This window comes from Fusarium vanettenii (assembly GCF_000151355.1).
Source record: "Fusarium vanettenii 77-13-4 chromosome 11 genomic scaffold NECHAsca_39_chr11_5_0, whole genome shotgun sequence".
NCBI lineage: Eukaryota > Fungi > Ascomycota > Sordariomycetes > Hypocreales > Nectriaceae > Fusarium > Fusarium vanettenii.
The window spans coordinates 63,764-80,124 of NW_003315848.1; the positions used below are offsets into that span (position 1 = coordinate 63,764).

Sequence of the window (16,361 nt, forward strand, 5' to 3'; positions counted from 1 at the left end):
GCATAGCCCGCAAGGGGATCCGGCGTCTTCATCATATCAAGGGTTCCGAATATTTCACTCGCGAGGTAATGTGCAAGCTCAGGCTTTCCTTCCGGCCTTAGTAGATGCAATGGCCATAGGTCGTCCCTGTCAAACATATCGTCACCAAATTTGCAGTGGTTGACATTTCTGGGATCCACTCTCGCTTTCTCGTAACAAGTCTCGGGCCCTGGGCCTGTGATGTCGATGAGGATATTCTTGATCGTATACGGGGCGATGGTTCTGTATTCAAAGTATTCAAACTCGTAATCTCGGTCTTCGGGGCTTGTTAGCACTTCGACACCGGTGCCATCTTGCACAGGATCCTCCAGCAGATTCAGTATGTAGCAGCTGAGAAGCACCATAATATTCAAGTAGCCCGAGGTTCTCTCATCACCCTCCCACTTCATTTCCTTATCGAACCAAGGAAAAGCCTCATCAACATCCCCTATATTGTCAAAGATCCGGAAGTTGACACGAAGCGTATCAATGTGCTTCCGCCACAGTGGGAATGAGAGCCAAGTTGGCATCAGGCCAACATTCTTGACGAACACGACGTCGAGAGTATATGACGCCCTGTTCATTCTATGGGCGACCGCTTGAGTCTCAGCACGGAGTTGGCGATTGGTCCCCAGTAGTGCATTGTTTAACCACTTGCTTTGATCCCGCTGGACAAATATGTTGGTTACCCAGGTGTGGAATGGATGGAAATCATTTCTTAAAAGAAGTCTTGGCTCTTTTAGAGCTGCAAGACTTGGGGCTGTGCGCGAGGATAAGATGAATTCTTCGATGATTTGATGGCAACTTCTCGCGGAAGCTTCAAGAGGGATGTCATCATCGCTGAGTAAGGGTTTAGGTTAAATAAAATGAGCGTCTTGGTTCCTGGGGCACTGTGATTTTATGATCCTACGAATATGACTCACATACATAGCCGCGAGGTTGAGTCCCCTGCCACACATGTGTCAACAGGGTACCAAAGACAAACTCCGCGCTACAGGATATATGATCAACGAGAACAAATTCGAATACTAGAAGCGAAAGCTGAAATTTGCTGGCATCACTTCACAGCGCAAGGTGTCGGGCCTAATGAGGAGAGGTCCGGAGGGTGGTCTCAACCACGGTGGCAGTAATGCAGTGGGGTCTCGGGCTGGTCTCGTACCTCCTGAGTTAGTAAGAGGGCGAATGTCGTGCCCTGTATTCCTGGCGACGTAAAATACAGTGGTCTTGGAAGAAGCTTTATCAAGTCTGTCATAAGTAACAAAACGACCACACTATCAACACATCATAGCATCATATCCCAATGCCAACCAACACAGTGGTCTCTTTTTTAGTCTTTCTACTGTCTACAGTAGAAGACTTATACCTAGCTGCATTGTAGGAAGTATTCAACCTCTCAGAGAGTATAAAACTATGGCTTACTCAATGCATCTTGCATCTCATCGTCGCCAGTCCCACCCGCTCCTTTCCCATCATCACCAAGCAACTCCAACATACGGCTCCTGTTCGGGTAATCACTCGCTCGGATCCAATCCCGAAACGTGTGTCGGCTTACAGCCCGACTCTGACCCAGCATATCTGAGAACCACGGTGAGATGCGGGGAGCGCCCAAGTATTCTCGCGGTCTCAGGATCACCTCGGTGGTCTCGAACCTAAAGGTAATGTTGGGCCCTCCGTCTGACTCATTGTGTTCCGCCTCAATACAAAAGTGGTGAGAAGCCCCGTGCTCTAGGAATCTTTGGATTATTCGGCCAGACTTTTCCGAGCCTCCGTCTTCCCTGAAACCAGCCAAGGCCCCATCCAGGAACTCAAATGACAGGAATCGTTGCCATACCGTCAGATTTCCAGCCTTGACTAGGCCATGAACTGGCGATGCCGCAATAAACCCGGTAGCTGTCAAGTCAGTGAATACTCCGGCGTCAAAGAAAAAGTCCTTCGTCCAGAAATTGGTTGTGGACTTGTGTAGGACCATGTGAGCAAGCATAGCCGTCTCGAGAGAACTGTTCATCGCCTTCGGAGCCTGCTCAATCCTCCATTTCACGTAATTGAAACACCCAAAGTGCCCAGCCAAGCAGAGCATGCTATGATAAAAGAGCCTCTCGCGAGGCTCAGAGACCAACTCGTTTGAAGTTAGATAGCCAAAAGAAACAAAGGAATTAAAGCCGGTTATTAAACACAGCTCGTATCCAGGCTTCAGCTGTTGATTCCCACTCTCTGACCAAGACGCGATGCGCTCCAGAAGAGGATATGGTGCATCCTCGATCTCGTTTATGAGGAGCATTTTAACCAGGTCAAAGCAGGAGCGCCAGGTCATTTTGCGGTCTCCAATAAACTGAATTTCCGCGAAGTTGAGGTGTAAGATGGCTTTCGTGGCATTGAATCCCTCGAGAAAAACATCCATTTCATGTTTCAGAGCTCCCTCGTCAAACATGTCTGGAACAGATCGGTGTGTGTATTCGAGGATCTCCCACCTATTTTCTTCTCCAAACAGCCAAACTTCGGCCTCAACCAATCCTCCACATGCACCACGAAGCCACCGCAGGGCAATTTCTCTCTTCTTGTCTGTCGGGATGTGGCCTTTTATAGAGAACTCGGCGTCTTCTTCGTAGTCGTCCAGGAATGAGAAAGCAAGCAATGAGAAATCTAAAGAGTGGGCTTTTGCCACGCGGAGAATAGCTATAGTCTGATATAACCTTCTCCGGTTGTCTGCATCAAGATCTTCTAGAATGCGCTGGAGGATTTCGCTCAGCCCTTGCGGGAGACTGTCCAGGAGCTTGACCAGATATCCCTCAGACTTTTTGTCCTCGATCTTGCGACGGATGGTCCTCACGACAAGGATAGTCCACAGGAAGATGCCATCAGCCTTCTCTGGTATGGACGTGATCAAATCGTTTCTCAGATGCTCACTGAGGGTGTCGCTCGGCATGTCTTTGAGGTGGCCTGCAACATATTCCTGCATATCGAACAGGGTCAACTCGTGGAGTCTAAGACGCTGATCTTTGGAGAGGGCGTTCATAAAGACATTGTGTTCCCTGCTCGATACACACAACTTGAGACATCCGTGAGAGTCCTTGACCCAGCTCTTTAACAGTGCCACTAGGTGTGTAGGGTCCTGTCCGTCGGTTCCTTCATACTCATCGAGGCCATCGATGAAGAAGCAGAAGCGGTGGCCTCGGTAGAGACGAACATCCGAAAAGACGTTTTGGAGTGCAGAGTTGACAGTGCAAGATGGAATGTTGAATCTAGTTTGAATCTGCCACGGTGCTTGTTCTGCAAGGCGCCAATACTCTGGCAGTGTGTCTCGGATCAGATCTGGACAAGCCGTCAAGACGTCGTACAGAAGTGAACGGAAAAGGCCTTGCAGGGACTTTTGCAGTTCCGAACCAGGCTTCCAGAAGAAGAAGCTGGCCAGAACAAGAGTTCTATCACCTTTTGACGCAAAAGTTAGCGGTAGTCTTAACACGTAGAGCAACTCAACTTACCAGCCCATTTCCCGATTTCAATCCGGGTAAGGCTATGTGTGGAAAGGTACCTCATCAGTGTGCTTTTGCCCGACCCCAGCTTTCCACTGATATGGAAGATGCCAGACCCTGAAGAGAGCCATGTCAAGAACATGTCTCTTGAATGGCGTTTCCTATCTTCTTGAAAGTCGTGGGACATGATACCCTCGTCATCCTCCAGAATCCACTTGAAAGTGTTCTCGTATGGATCCTGGACTCCGTTGTCTCTGAGATGAATTTTCTCAAACTGCAGGCTACGCAGGATCCGGTCTTGGTAAATGGCACTTAGGGCTTTGTCGTGAATGCCAAGCACGAGACGCAGTTGCTTGAGGGCCTCTTCCCCGATAACCTGGGCCTCCACGCCCTTCTGCAGTTGCTTCATGTGAGTCTGAAGCTGTTCGAGCTTGGATGAGTCTTGTTGGACCATGGCCAATATTCTGCTTGAGTTCTCTGCCGAGTTTTTGCTTGGATGGCATGTTAGAGCTTTCCCTCGTACAAACTGACAATAGGCGTCTACCTACGTGGCTAGATGGTTGAGACTCAACGCAAGCTGGCTACGACAATCGCCCAGACTTTTCTCCAGCAGCTTGATGTCATCCTCTTTGCGCCAGGCATTGAATGCTGCACGATACACATGAAGCGACTTCTTGTTCTTGGGCTTGATATTGTTCAGGAGCTCCAGAATGCGTTGTGAGAGATCGTTGCATTTAACGGCGAGATCACACAGCTTTTGCTGCTCTGGCGATATTTGTGCTGGCTCCGGCGTCTTCAACTTGGCTGCGACTTCTTTCATCGCTTCGGCGATGACTTCCCTCGACTCATTCTTTTCGAGGCTGTCATTGGCAGAGTCGCGAATTTCTTTGGCGCCTTTCAAGAGCTTCGACCCGAAGTCAATGAAGGCGATAATGGAGGATGCAAGCCCTATCGCAGAGATGGGATCCATCGTCGGGGATGAGCGCTCGGTACAGTGGTTCGGGGATGGCTGATGATGGTTGAAATTGGTTGAAATTGGGCAAAAAGGGCCTCATTTTGGAGGCCTGATTGATATCCCCTCACTTGGCCACCTCATTATTGGGCAGGAACTGCCTGACGTGGCTGAGCAGGAAAAGGGCTTAGTCAGAGCTGAATATGCAAGTTGTACTTGGAGTGCTTCCAACATGCCAATGAGGAGCCGGTAATTATGAGTATCAGCACCTTGAACATGGCAGTGTCAGGCGGCAGCAGGTGGCGCACCTCTTAACTAAGGCTGTGCTAGCACCACAGAACAACACTCATAAGGTGAAAAGTAACAATGGGTAAAAATGTTCAAGTGTAATTTTTAATGCTATGTACGTGTATATACTTCCTTCAGTCCTATTTACTATCCAGCGGCCTCGAGTCGCCTCTTGTGTCTAGTTATTGTAATCTAGTCCAGTCTAATAAAAATTCTAACCAGCGACTCAAAAGCCAGCGTCTATCCCGGTAAATATCGAAAAGAAAACCCTCTAGGTATTAAAAAGAAATAGTTGGCAGAGTGGAGTTGCAGTAGAGATCAGCCCTTGGTCTCCTGCGATCCCGTCGCCGTAGCAGCCTTGGCAGAGTACTTGCATCTTGATCGAATGGCAGGACCGTACTTCCAGAGGATAAAGGGCATCGGGAGACAGGCGAGGGCGAGGAAAGCAGGGACTGAGCTTGCCCATTGGGTGCCCAGCTTATCGTACATCTGCTTGGTGAACAGCGGGAATGCGGCACCGAAGAGTGATCGAAGCACCGTGTTGGCTGCCAAGACAGAGGCGGCGTAGATGGCGTAGGCGTCGATAAGGTAGTTGAAGATGGAATGGAAAATGAGCGTCATGCCGAGACCGAATGGTATACCAGCTGCCACTGGGGACATCCAATGGATGTCAGTGTACGATGTCCTATTTCCGTTGTTAGTCGAGATTAAAGGATAATCTCGTGATCGAGTCAAACTTACCATGCAAACCAGAACATCCCTACTGGCACACAGATGCCACCAATCATGCTGCCAGGGAGACGGTATTCAGGGGGAACCACGCCGCCCTTTGCTGCTTTCGTGATTTTCATGTACCACAGGTTTATCAGAGAAACGGTTGGTACGGCGGAAAACATTCCCACTGCAACACCCAGGAAGGCCAGTCCTCCCTTTCCAGCTGACCAGCCCCGTTCGAGCTGGAAAACAACTGGGTAGGCGCCAAAGAGCATGTACAGAGTACCGTACACAATAGCTGTGTAGATTGACAGGATGAGGACGATGGGCTCAACGAATAGCAGCAACCAGGGTCGGATAAGAGCCTTCTTGAGAACGACGGCTGGAGGATCGGCCTTGCCAGCGTGATCGTACTCGGAGATGTAGCACTTTCCGGTCTTTTCGGAGAGCACTTGAGCTCGGTTCTTTAGGATGAGGGGACCGTATGTTTCCGGGACGAGGAAAATTCCAAGGAGCCAGAAAGCTCCGGCGATGATGCCCATCAATCCCATGACCTGCAAATTGTTAGTAAGTGTTTTTAAGAAGTTGGCTCTTTGAACTAACCCATCGCCATCCCTCATCTTCGCCAAGATAGCCGCCAATAAATGGTCCCAAAGTAGGTCCCATCGCAGGCGCCAAAGAAAACAATCCCATGGCGATACTTCGCTCATCCGCGCGGAAAACATCAGAAATAACACCACCCGCGTTTGTAAGAGGTGAAGAGCCGAATGTTCCTGCAAAGAAACGGAGAACCAGAAGAGTAGCGACGCCATCATCAGCTGTGCAAGATGCGCTAAAAACAACGTACAGGCCGTAGCTGATGAAGAAGACGATTTGTCGGCCGTAAATTTCTGATAGTGGTGCCCAGAGAAGAGGTCCGAGGGCGAAGCCCAACACGTACAAGCTCACGCCGCCGGTGATGAGGGTGTTGCTTGCACGGAAGTGAAACATGAGCTCCTTCATAGTTCCTGGTCTTGGTCAGTATAGACCTTGCATCGAACGAGACTCACTCACCTGTGTAGGCACTGGAGCTAAATGCAACGGCGAAACAGGTCGCGGCTGAAACCATGGTGATTCGCCATCGTGCGAGTTTGGACCAGTTGAATGGATTTCCTGCATCATCTGGGATAAAAGAGACGATGTAAGGTTCCTCAACTGTTCCTTTGCCGGGGTACTCGTGGTACTCTACAGCATCGTCGATTCGGGTCCGATCAAGAAGGAGGTTGAGTAGAGATCGGGGCCGAGGAGTAGGCTCGGGGGCCTGTCGGAGAGTGTCGTCGTCACTGGTGGATGGACAGGCTGTGTGATCGTTCATATTGGAGTGTGCTCTGTACTAGAGTAAGTTGTATTATCATCCCATGCCGAGGGGTTTGGATCTTGGTCTGCCACCTAGATATGTATGCAAAGGTGAAGCATTCAGGAGGCAACCCTTTATACGATCTGGGACGAATCTGCCAAGGTTTGGATCAAATCTCTCCGGCAGCTTCGGCTGCACCATGACATGTAACATGACGAAGAATAATGTGATTTCTCTCCTTCGGCGTCTTTCAGACCCCCGACCGTATTCAAATGGCAGCAGAGCCCCCTTGGTCACGGCGCAGTCCGCGATTGGGCTGCCGTCGTAAGACCCAGATTTTGGGCGGCCAAAACCACGCGATCCTCCGGCTCATAGGCAACGATGTGGGCCTGACCCCTGGAAGATCTGAGTTGTTACAGGGCTTCACTCTAGCATGTGATAGCCAAAGGGGCTGTTTTTACCGAGCTTCAAAAGGGCTGAGACCGACGGGTCGGTATTCTTGGCTGCATCGTCCCCTAGACACATGATGTATAATCCCCGACGGTCTTTATGCTGGTAGCGATCCGACGGCAAGGTGGAGACGGCACGGAGCGACGCATACTAGCGAATGCCGACTCTGGGTTTTATCTCTTTACCCTATGCCTGACAAGTCACTCAAGGCGATAGCTGAGGCTGGATTGATTGGTCTTGGCGATAGTTGTCGGTGTTGGTTCGGTGGTTACGTGGAAGCCCAAGGGTTCATAATTGGGCACAACCGCTTATCCGGCACAATTGTGCCTTGAGTTAGCACCTTCTATATATGGGCAGAGTCATTGAGTTCTTTACTCAGATAATCAGAGCAGGGTAGACGAATAAATAACGTTCTTATTAAGGAAATAAGCATACAGAAAGTCAAATTAATCGACTTGGGTGCGAACGTGCACAAGAATTAGCGTGGTTTGGGAACGAAAATACCCCAGTAAGCGCTGTCGGATCCTCGCTGCATGGAACGCCGATTGTGCAGCTTGAAGTTGATTGCGATCCATAGATGTTTCCGAATGCCTCTGGGACATTCGATAATAAAAAAATGAGAAAAAATGACGTCGAAGCCTCCAAAAGTGGGCGTCGCGGGATAAATCGGGTCAGAATTTCCGTTGTTTGTCATGTTCTCGTAACTCAAGGTATCGTGACTTGTTTCCGACCTACCCTGGATCACGTGGAGCCACATCTTGGACTCTCGTGACGATTAGATCTTGACCTTGGAATTGGCTTACGGGAGCACAATCGCCACCTCCGGCATTTCATCATATCTCGAAATGATACCCAATGATTGTGACTCCCCATTGCATGGATGATTGCATCTCTGGTGGGCGAGAGGAGATGCCCTTAGCTTAGGTCATCAAGGTCCTCACAAGAGTCACCACGTCAATTCTCGCGACTCCATCAACGCGTCAACACTCACCATCAACACTTTACGTGAACACCGCAACTCCCTACAAAATCTCCGCGACACGGAGATTGATTCATCACCATGGGTCGAACTGAACCTTCTATCGGCCGACCTCCAGCGGCCTTTCGCAAGGATGCACGCGCCAAGAAGGCCAAAGCCACGCTCAATCAAACGATTCCCCAGCTCCTGTCGGCACATCCCCGAGCCCGACGAGGCATCGAGGCGGCGGAGTTGATCGTCGACCCGTCTCCCGGGGACCGCAAAGCCGAGATCAAAAAGTCAAACGGCCAAGACGGATCTGATCCACCGGGGCCCCGGCTTTGTCTCCAAGTGGCCGACACACTCACGGCTGCCCGTTCTCTCCTGGCGCGTGATACACCTTCAGGAGTTACCCTTGATCTTGGCAATAAGAATGCCAGAGTTGCTATTTTGAACATGGCCTCACCTTTATCCCCTGGTGGCGGATTCTTGAATGGTGCTGGTAGTCAGGAGGAATATCTCTGCATGCGGACTACGTTGCTGCCTTCATTAAAGGACGAATACTACCGACTCCCAGAAGTTGGTGCAATTTTCACACCTGATGTGCTGGTTTTCCGCGACGAAGAAGCAGAGGATGTGCTTGAGAAAAACGATCGTTTCTTTGTCAACTGCATCACATCCGCCATGCTTCGAGGCCCAGAAATAGACGTCAACGAGCTGGGGAGAGGGAGCTACACGAACGAGAAAGACCGCGAGTTGGTTCTTCAGAAGATGAAAATGGTGATGCGAATTTGCCAGGCCAAAGGCGTCAAAAGACTGGTGGCGGGTGCTTGGGGATGTGGTGCTTACGGTAATCCTGTTGGTGAGATAGCTCGGGCGTGGAAAAAGGTTCTCTTGCCACCACGAAAGAACGGCAAGGGCAAGCAGAAGGGAACCAAGGAGACATGGGATGGGGTGGAAGAAGTCCTGTTTGCTATCAAGGATGCAGGCATGGCTGAAGCTTTTGCAGAAGCATTTGGTGAAGGACTCCTGCGAGATGAGAGCCCTGATGCTGACGAGGACGAGGAGGATGAAGAGGTTGACCCCGAAGAGGTCAAACGCAAAGAGTTGCAGGCCAAGATCACGGAACTGGAGCAACGCATTGAAGCAGCAGCGAATCCTCGAGTCAAGGAAGGATTGATGTCCATTCTCGAGGGGTTGAGGAAGCAGTTGCCCGAGGACACTGGATCAGATGGAGGCGAGCCGGATCCATCGAGTGAGGAGGATGCGAATACAGATACGGAGAGGTAGAATGCCACTCAGGTATAAATAAAAACCCTTTGATTTCAGCTCTTGATTTTGAACTATTAGTCAGGACTCGCGAAAGGCAAATCAACTCGCCCCAAGATGCCGGGGTTGTCTCTATCCCCACTTGCTTCAACAGGACGATGTGCAAAACAACGAGTTAGGTCACCATCCGCGGACGATGAATCTAGTCTGATACCCCAAGACTAGGTTTCACATACTTTTTAGCATTTACAAAATAAAACATTATTTTGCCAAGACGGACTTTGGTCGATAAATCCGGTCAGACTGGTGAGAGCCCGGAGTTAAGCTGCATCCTATAGCTGACGTCCACAGGATTAGAAATACGTCTGCCAATCGCTATGGTTCCTTTGGGTTTCCGATATTCCTTGACCCAGTTACTCCGTGATTCCGGGATTATGATGCGTCGATGTTCCTATATAAAGCTTCCGTCGGGGTGGACATTAGGTGAATGATTGATATCGATACTCTTACCGACACAGTTATCCCAGGCTTCAACTACCTTAAAGAACACAAGATTGCTCATCACCATGACCAACGAATTGATTCTTTTGACCGGCGCAACTGGTTTCCTTGGCCATCATATCCTGGTCCTCGCCCTACAAGCTGGATACCGTGTTCGCTGCGCCGTCCGTTCAGCAAAGGGCATTGACAAGATTCTCGCCACCGAAAGCGTCAAGAAGCTTGCAGCCCTCACCCGGAAGATCTCTTGGATTATCGTCCCTGATATTACGGCACCTGGAGCTTACGATGAAGCTGTTATTGATGTCCAGTATATCATCCACGTCGCTTCACCTGTAGGCGATATTCGAACTTGGGGCGATTCAGCCTTGTCAGACGAAGAGATCTTTGTCAAACCCGCCGTATCTGGTGTCATCGGCATGTTGGAAAGCGCAGCAGCACATAGCCCAACCTTGAAGCGCGTCGTCATCACCAGCTCTGTTGTCGCGATCTTCCCGACTAAACACTTCATGGGCGAGACACCTCCTCAAGATCACGTGTTTGACGCCAACTCGCGACTGGAGGATGCAACTCCCCCATATCCTCCAGGATTCGCCTATCAAGCCAGCAAAATTGCTGCTTTGAATGCATCGGAAGCCTGGATGAAGAAGCACAGTGCCAAGTTCGATGCCGTGAGCATCTTACCAGCCTGGATCTTTGGAACGAACGAGTTTGCCACCAAGGCCGATGATTTAATGGGCGGATCAAACGCGACCTTGCTCAACATCCTGAAGGGCACAGAATCCAAGGTTCCAGTCAACTCGGCTGTTGTTTCTGTTCATGACTGTGCTCAGGCGCATCTTTTGGCCCTTAACCCGTCTGTGGCAGGTGGTCAAGCCTTCATCGCTGGCCAACTCGAGCGCCTCGAAGATGCAAACGGCATTGCACGCAAACACTTTCCAGAAGCTTTCACGAAGGGCATCTTCTCCGACACATGCCGACAAGCAACCACACGGATTCCTCAAAATGATGACACGGCAAGGACTGTGCTGGGCTTGAAACTGCAAAGCTTTGAAGACGTGGTGAAAGAGGTCGCTGGTCAATATTGGGAATTGTCCCAAAAGATTTAGGTTAGTTGTCACGGAGATGGCTGGAATGAAATGACACGAGACGGGGATGGTTCAGGTGCAATTAGTGGACAAACAAAAGCAAGTACAAGTCAACCAATCACGTCTTTCATGCAAGATCACAAATGCTTCATTACCGTCATAAACCAGATCATCCGAGCACAACTCGATACTTGTGCACATTGTGCAACACTTTGTGCAGTCGCACAATCACCCCTGTCTCAGAAGAAGCGCCGACGCAAACGAGCTTCTTCAGTTTAGAGTTTAGACTATTGCGTAGAGCCCATGTCCAGTATCTCACTGGCCCCCTGTGATTGGACAATGCTGCGCCACCATTAGGGACGGACTAAAACCTGTTTGTTATTGCGGTGACGAGGCATCACGCTTGCTCGTTCGTCTTGATCTTTCTTTCAACCTCTCTCGAAGACCTTCTCTCTGATTGTATATCCTCTGTTGAGGCTGTTTTGTTGTTTGTTACGCGACTTCTGTGAAGCATCACCACCATGACGAGCAACATCAGCTCCGCTCTCCCCGGCCACTCTGCCAATGGCTCGGGACACGGGGACTCTGAATCGACCCCGCTTCTTCCTACCGTGACGAGTCGTCTTCCGACAATCGCGCATGAAGGCGAGAGTGGCAGAAGAGGCTTCCATCCTCGTCACTTCCTGACTGTGCTATGGAGGAGCTCATGCACGGCTTCAATGCTCGTCAACGTGCTCTGGCCGTTTGTCCCAATCGCCATCATCCTCCAATTCTTCCCCGGTCTTCATCTCTGGAAATTTGCAACCGCGTACATCGCCGTCATTCCTAGCGCTAATCTTCTCGGCTTTGCGGGTCAAGAGTTTGCGCGAAAGATGCCCAAGGTGGCTGGTATTCTCATCGAGACGACCTTTGGATCCATCATTGAGATTATCCTGTTTATTGTCTTGATCGCGAAGCACGACTCGGATTCTTCGGAAGGGAATGGGGATGAAAACAACCTTATTCCCATCATTCAAGCTGCAATTCTTGGCAGTATCCTTACAAACTTGCTCCTCTGCCTTGGACTGTGCTTCTTCTTCGGTGGACTTAAACAGTCCACTCAAAAGTTCCACGCCATCGTGTCGGAAGTGGGCAGTGGGTTGCTACTGGTCGCTGCCTTTGGTCTCCTCATCCCCAGCGCGTTCTACTCGGCCCTCAAGTCCGAGGTGGTGCCTGATATCCCAGGTCTGCATGTGCTTCACGAAAAGTTCACAGAGGGTAAACTGCAAGAGGATGTTCTACGTATCAGCCAGGCCACCTCTATTGCCCTGATTGTGGCCTTCTTCCTCTACATCTGGTATCAGGCTAGCAGCCAGCACAGCATCTTTGACGAGGTTATTGAGATGGATGAGCACCGTGACGCAGACCGCGAGGCGGATATGGAGAAGCCCAAGTTCACCATGACTGAAGCGTTGCTTGCCATTGGCATCGCGCTTGTCTTTGTGACCGTACTTCTCGTGTTCCTGGTTGAAAAGATTGAGCATGTTGTTGAGAGTGGTGTTCCCGACCAGTTCCTGGGCTTGATTCTACTGCCTCTTGTGGAGAAGGCGGCTGAACACTTGACTGCCATTGATGAGGCATGGGGTGAGTTCCAAAGACAGACGCATCTCTTGGAGTAGCACTTTTACTAACACACACCTTCCAGATGGCGTCATTAACGTAGCTCTCTTCCATTGCATTGGACCTAGCATCCAGACAGCCCTTTTCAACGGTCCTCTGATCGTCCTCATCGCCTGGGCCATGGGCAAGCCCCTGGACCTGAACTTTGAGATCTTCATGATTGTTCTGCTCGTCCTGTCCATTCTCGTGGTTGGAAACTTCCTTCGAGATGGTGAATCTAACTGGCTGGAGGGCGCCCTGCTTGTTGTATGTATCACTCACCTTTGTGTCTGTTACCGATGCTGACTTTGTTAGGTTATTTATGCCATTGTGGCGATTGCCAGCTATTACTATCCTAACCCCGACGTGGCCACTTCTAACGGCCTGGAGGGAGCGGAGATGGTCAATGTCACCATGAGCGTTGATACGCTGCGCCAGCTGCAGCAGCTGATCAGCATGAAGCTCGCGGAGTAAGCTCCGCACCAGGGGATACCTTACCCAATAAGGCGAGAAGCAGATCAAGCAGCAAGATTGACGGACCTGACAGCTTGTGAACTTCTCGGCGCTTCTGAAAATGTGTCACAACTCTCAATTTGCACGGCCGAGTGAGTGGTAGGAGGGATATGCGGATTCGTGGGGAGCGATGAGGTCGAAGTGTAAGATCGGATTGTGCGCGAGCGAATGTGTTGGGCAGATTGAAATTAGGTAGCTGTACTGCAGCTCCAAGCATTAGAATTTTGAGAGACAAGCATGACCTTGAAAGTTGCCTGCAGCATCCTTGAGTGACAACTCACATGACGTGGGGAAGTCGTATTTGTTGAAGCGTAATGGGGATCTCGACAGATCCGCTATGCCAGATGCATCATCTTGGCGTTGATGCCGAATACCCCAGATTATAGCGAATGACTCGGGCGGACTTGAAAGAGGAAGAAATGGGACGCGTTAGCATCGTATTCCCCCCCTCATATTTCCCCAGTGCCCTTCCACAGCATCCGAGTGGTCATTTCAACCAAGCCATACTCGTCCATCCATGATTCAACACCCAAAACAAACCCGTCAAAATTGAGGCTGCGATTGCGGGTGCGGAGCCGATTCCACGCGGAGCCGATCGACCGAGTCGGCACTGTCTTTTTGATCGGCACCGACTCCGCGTCGACCATGTTAAGCCGCCTTGGCTTGTCCTGAATTGGAATGGTAAGCTTCGCTAGGGAGGTGAGCCGTGTGCCACGTGCTTGGTGTGATTATCTGGGGTATTCAACTTGGGGTAATGTTGGGAAGATGCGTAGAGGGGGGATGAGATTTGATAGACAAAAGGACGGTGAGGAGAAAAAGAGAGTTTGATCTAGATGATGCATTTGCATCTTCCCTTTTGTCCGAAGGAATACGAGATGGTGTACCTGTTTAGATACGGCAGATGAGCGGCATTGTTAGGTTGGAGTAACGGTCCTACTGCCCAGAAGGAATCATTGCCTTGTCCCAAACGCCACTCAGATTGCATCCATACCGGAAAGGAACCCCTGCCAACATCCGGTCTCAGGCCTGTCAAGTCCCCATCTCCGCCTGAACTAACCCCGGAGCCTGTCTCCAGCCGATCTTGCACCCGCTTCGGCATTTGCAAAGAATCCAGGAGTCGGGTTCCGGACATGTTGTTCCAGAGCTTGCAATTTGACAATTTGTGGGGTGCATCTTTTCCTTGCTCGCTCTTGATCCTCTCCGCGTTTACTCCCCGAATCCCCGCCGTTGCCCTCCACAACTAATCCGGGGTAATGGAATGGCTGGGTCGATCGTATTTGCCTGTGATTGACTGTTTGCAGGAACTATATTAACTTGTTCATCCCCCTGATGTGGGGAAGCTCCTGAACACGTAGCCCACTTGCCTTTGTTCTCCAGCGTCCCACTGTCTTCAGCTCACTCCTCTCTCTCAGCACATTACCGTCTCCTCGACTTACCTTTGCAATGTCCAGCCCAAGCCCAAGCTCCAACGGAAAGCCTCACAATGAGCACCGAGATGACCTCAACAAGATCCAGACCGCGGCCAGCATACCCATCTCGCCCGAGCTGTTTGAGCAGTTGTATCTGTCGCCGAAGAATAAAGTCAAGGGAGAGCTAAGGCAAAAGTTTGGCAACCCGACACCAGTGGGTAAGGATGACTGCAATTGTTCCACGTCTTGGATCTTGCTAACCGGTTGAAAGCTCTTGGAGGCTTCCTACTATGCACCACACCCGTCTCCATGTCGCTGCTAGGGTGGCAGGGAGCTGGTGGGTTCTCTGCGGCGGCCAACGTTGGTGCTTACTTCGGCCTTGGTGGTCTGTTCCTCACTCTGGGAGGAATTGGTGAATGGATCCTTGGTAAGTTGCTTGCCTAGTATTGACAGCACGCAAGCTGACCTCTTCAGGCAACACGTTCCCCGCGACAGTCTTTTGTCTCTTTGGAGGCTTCTGGCTTACCTTCGGTGCAACTGTCGTCCCAGGATCCGGCGCCTACGGTTCATACTCGACTACTGGGAACGTGGCCGATGGCATGACCGAGCCCCAGTTCTACTCGACTTTCTCTTTCTTCCTCATTGCCATGGCGATTCTTTGCGCAATCTTCTTGGTAGCAAGCATCCGAACCAACATCATCTTCTTCCTCATCTTCCTGCTGCTCGTTCCTTGCTGTAAGACTCTATCCCCTGCAATGTCGACAATAGCTAACCCATTTCTCAACAGTCAGCTGCCTCTCCGCCTCGTTCTTTGCCGTAGCCCATGGTGCCTCTGATAACGCTCTGACCTTTCAACACGCCGGTGCTGGGCTGCTCCTCGCCGTGTCGCTTCTTGGCTGGTATATCTTTCTTGCTCTTGTCCTTCTGTCGGTCGACTTTCCCTTCTGTCTTCCCCTCGGAGACCTCTCGACTGTCATTAGAGGACGTGGTGATCAGCCCAAGCAGGATGTGGATGAGGTTTAAGGACCATGGTTTAATCGTGGAGTAAAATGTTGTTGTCGTGATGGAATGTTGGATGGAATGGGTGGGGTTCTAGTTATGACTCGCATCTGCGATGGCGCTGCTTCTGAACTGTTAAAAGTGATGCCCAAGACCGCCTGATTAGGTAGTTACTCTTAGGTCCATGCTCGAGATGGGGAAGTTGAGATAGCTTGAAAATCTACTGGTTTCCGCACATCGATCTATTGCCTATCCTGGAAATGCCCGCTGAATCTTACGTATCACGTAGCAGGGGTATCCAACGAACAAACAACTGGACGAACTATCGAGAAGGTGTCAATAGAATGCATTTCCGTTAAGCCGAGGACCAAGACTATGTGACAAGACTCTCCTATAGCATCTGCCGATCACACACCCACCCACCACAAGTTGAAGCCTTCGCAAGCCCTACTAGTCATGTCCACTGGCGATGCCGACGTTTGCGGGGAGAGGCAATTCATGAACACGTCCCCATTCTCCCCCGCACTTGGGACACGCACTACGCTCCCCCGGGTTAGCCAGAGCCACGCTTCTCCAATGAGAGCCTCAGCAATGGCAAGGCCTCACTTTTCAGCGCAGTCCCAACGCTTTAGTGCAATGCGGGGAAGGGATTTTCGGTGGACCGGATTCGAGTATTAATAGGGGAGAGTCCACCCAGGCCCTCGTCGCGACTCCTCTATCATGCATCGTTGAAGCCCTAGTTGCTGGCACATTTCTTATAT

General features: G+C 50.7%; 6 protein-coding genes across 6 annotated transcripts; 4 read left to right on the forward strand and 2 right to left on the reverse strand.

Annotated features, from left to right (window-relative positions):
* Positions 1-2,815: 2,815 nt before the first annotated feature.
* NECHADRAFT_52696 (uncharacterized protein) lies at positions 2,816-3,942 on the reverse strand (the record flags this gene model as incomplete). Its single annotated transcript, XM_003042020.1, has 2 exons — positions 2,816-3,444; positions 3,498-3,942. Coding segments are annotated over 2 exons (1,074 nt in total), but the record flags the coding sequence as incomplete, so codon positions are not given.
* A 1,104-nt stretch (positions 3,943-5,046) lies between these two features.
* On the reverse strand, positions 5,047-6,796 carry NECHADRAFT_52650 (uncharacterized protein; the record flags this gene model as incomplete). Its single annotated transcript, XM_003042021.1, has 5 exons — positions 5,047-5,413; positions 5,470-5,996; positions 6,046-6,147; positions 6,286-6,449; positions 6,496-6,796. The coding sequence occupies 5 exons, from the start codon at positions 6,794-6,796 to the stop codon at positions 5,047-5,049; spliced, it is 1,461 nt and encodes a 486-aa protein (XP_003042067.1).
* A 1,492-nt stretch (positions 6,797-8,288) lies between these two features.
* NECHADRAFT_16676 (uncharacterized protein) lies at positions 8,289-9,398 on the forward strand (the record flags this gene model as incomplete). The annotated part of the gene is made up of 1 exon (XM_003041954.1): positions 8,289-9,398. A coding segment is annotated over one exon (1,110 nt), but the record flags the coding sequence as incomplete, so codon positions are not given.
* A 623-nt stretch (positions 9,399-10,021) lies between these two features.
* NECHADRAFT_52490 (uncharacterized protein) lies at positions 10,022-11,062 on the forward strand (the record flags this gene model as incomplete). Its single annotated transcript, XM_003041955.1, has 1 exon — positions 10,022-11,062. One exon carries the CDS (start codon positions 10,022-10,024, stop codon positions 11,060-11,062), a length of 1,041 nt encoding a protein of 346 aa, XP_003042001.1.
* Positions 11,063-11,562: 500 nt separating this feature from the next.
* Positions 11,563-13,423, forward strand: NECHADRAFT_102046 (uncharacterized protein; the record flags this gene model as incomplete). The annotated part of the gene is made up of 3 exons (XM_003041956.1): positions 11,563-12,664; positions 12,726-12,946; positions 12,995-13,423. The coding sequence occupies 3 exons, from the start codon at positions 11,563-11,565 to the stop codon at positions 13,151-13,153; spliced, it is 1,482 nt and encodes a 493-aa protein (XP_003042002.1). The 3' UTR covers positions 13,154-13,423.
* A 1,212-nt stretch (positions 13,424-14,635) lies between these two features.
* NECHADRAFT_52615 (uncharacterized protein) lies at positions 14,636-15,624 on the forward strand (the record flags this gene model as incomplete). Its single annotated transcript, XM_003041957.1, has 4 exons — positions 14,636-14,819; positions 14,882-15,028; positions 15,076-15,336; positions 15,389-15,624. 4 exons carry the CDS (start codon positions 14,636-14,638, stop codon positions 15,622-15,624), a joined length of 828 nt encoding a protein of 275 aa, XP_003042003.1.
* Positions 15,625-16,361: the final 737 nt, after the last annotated feature.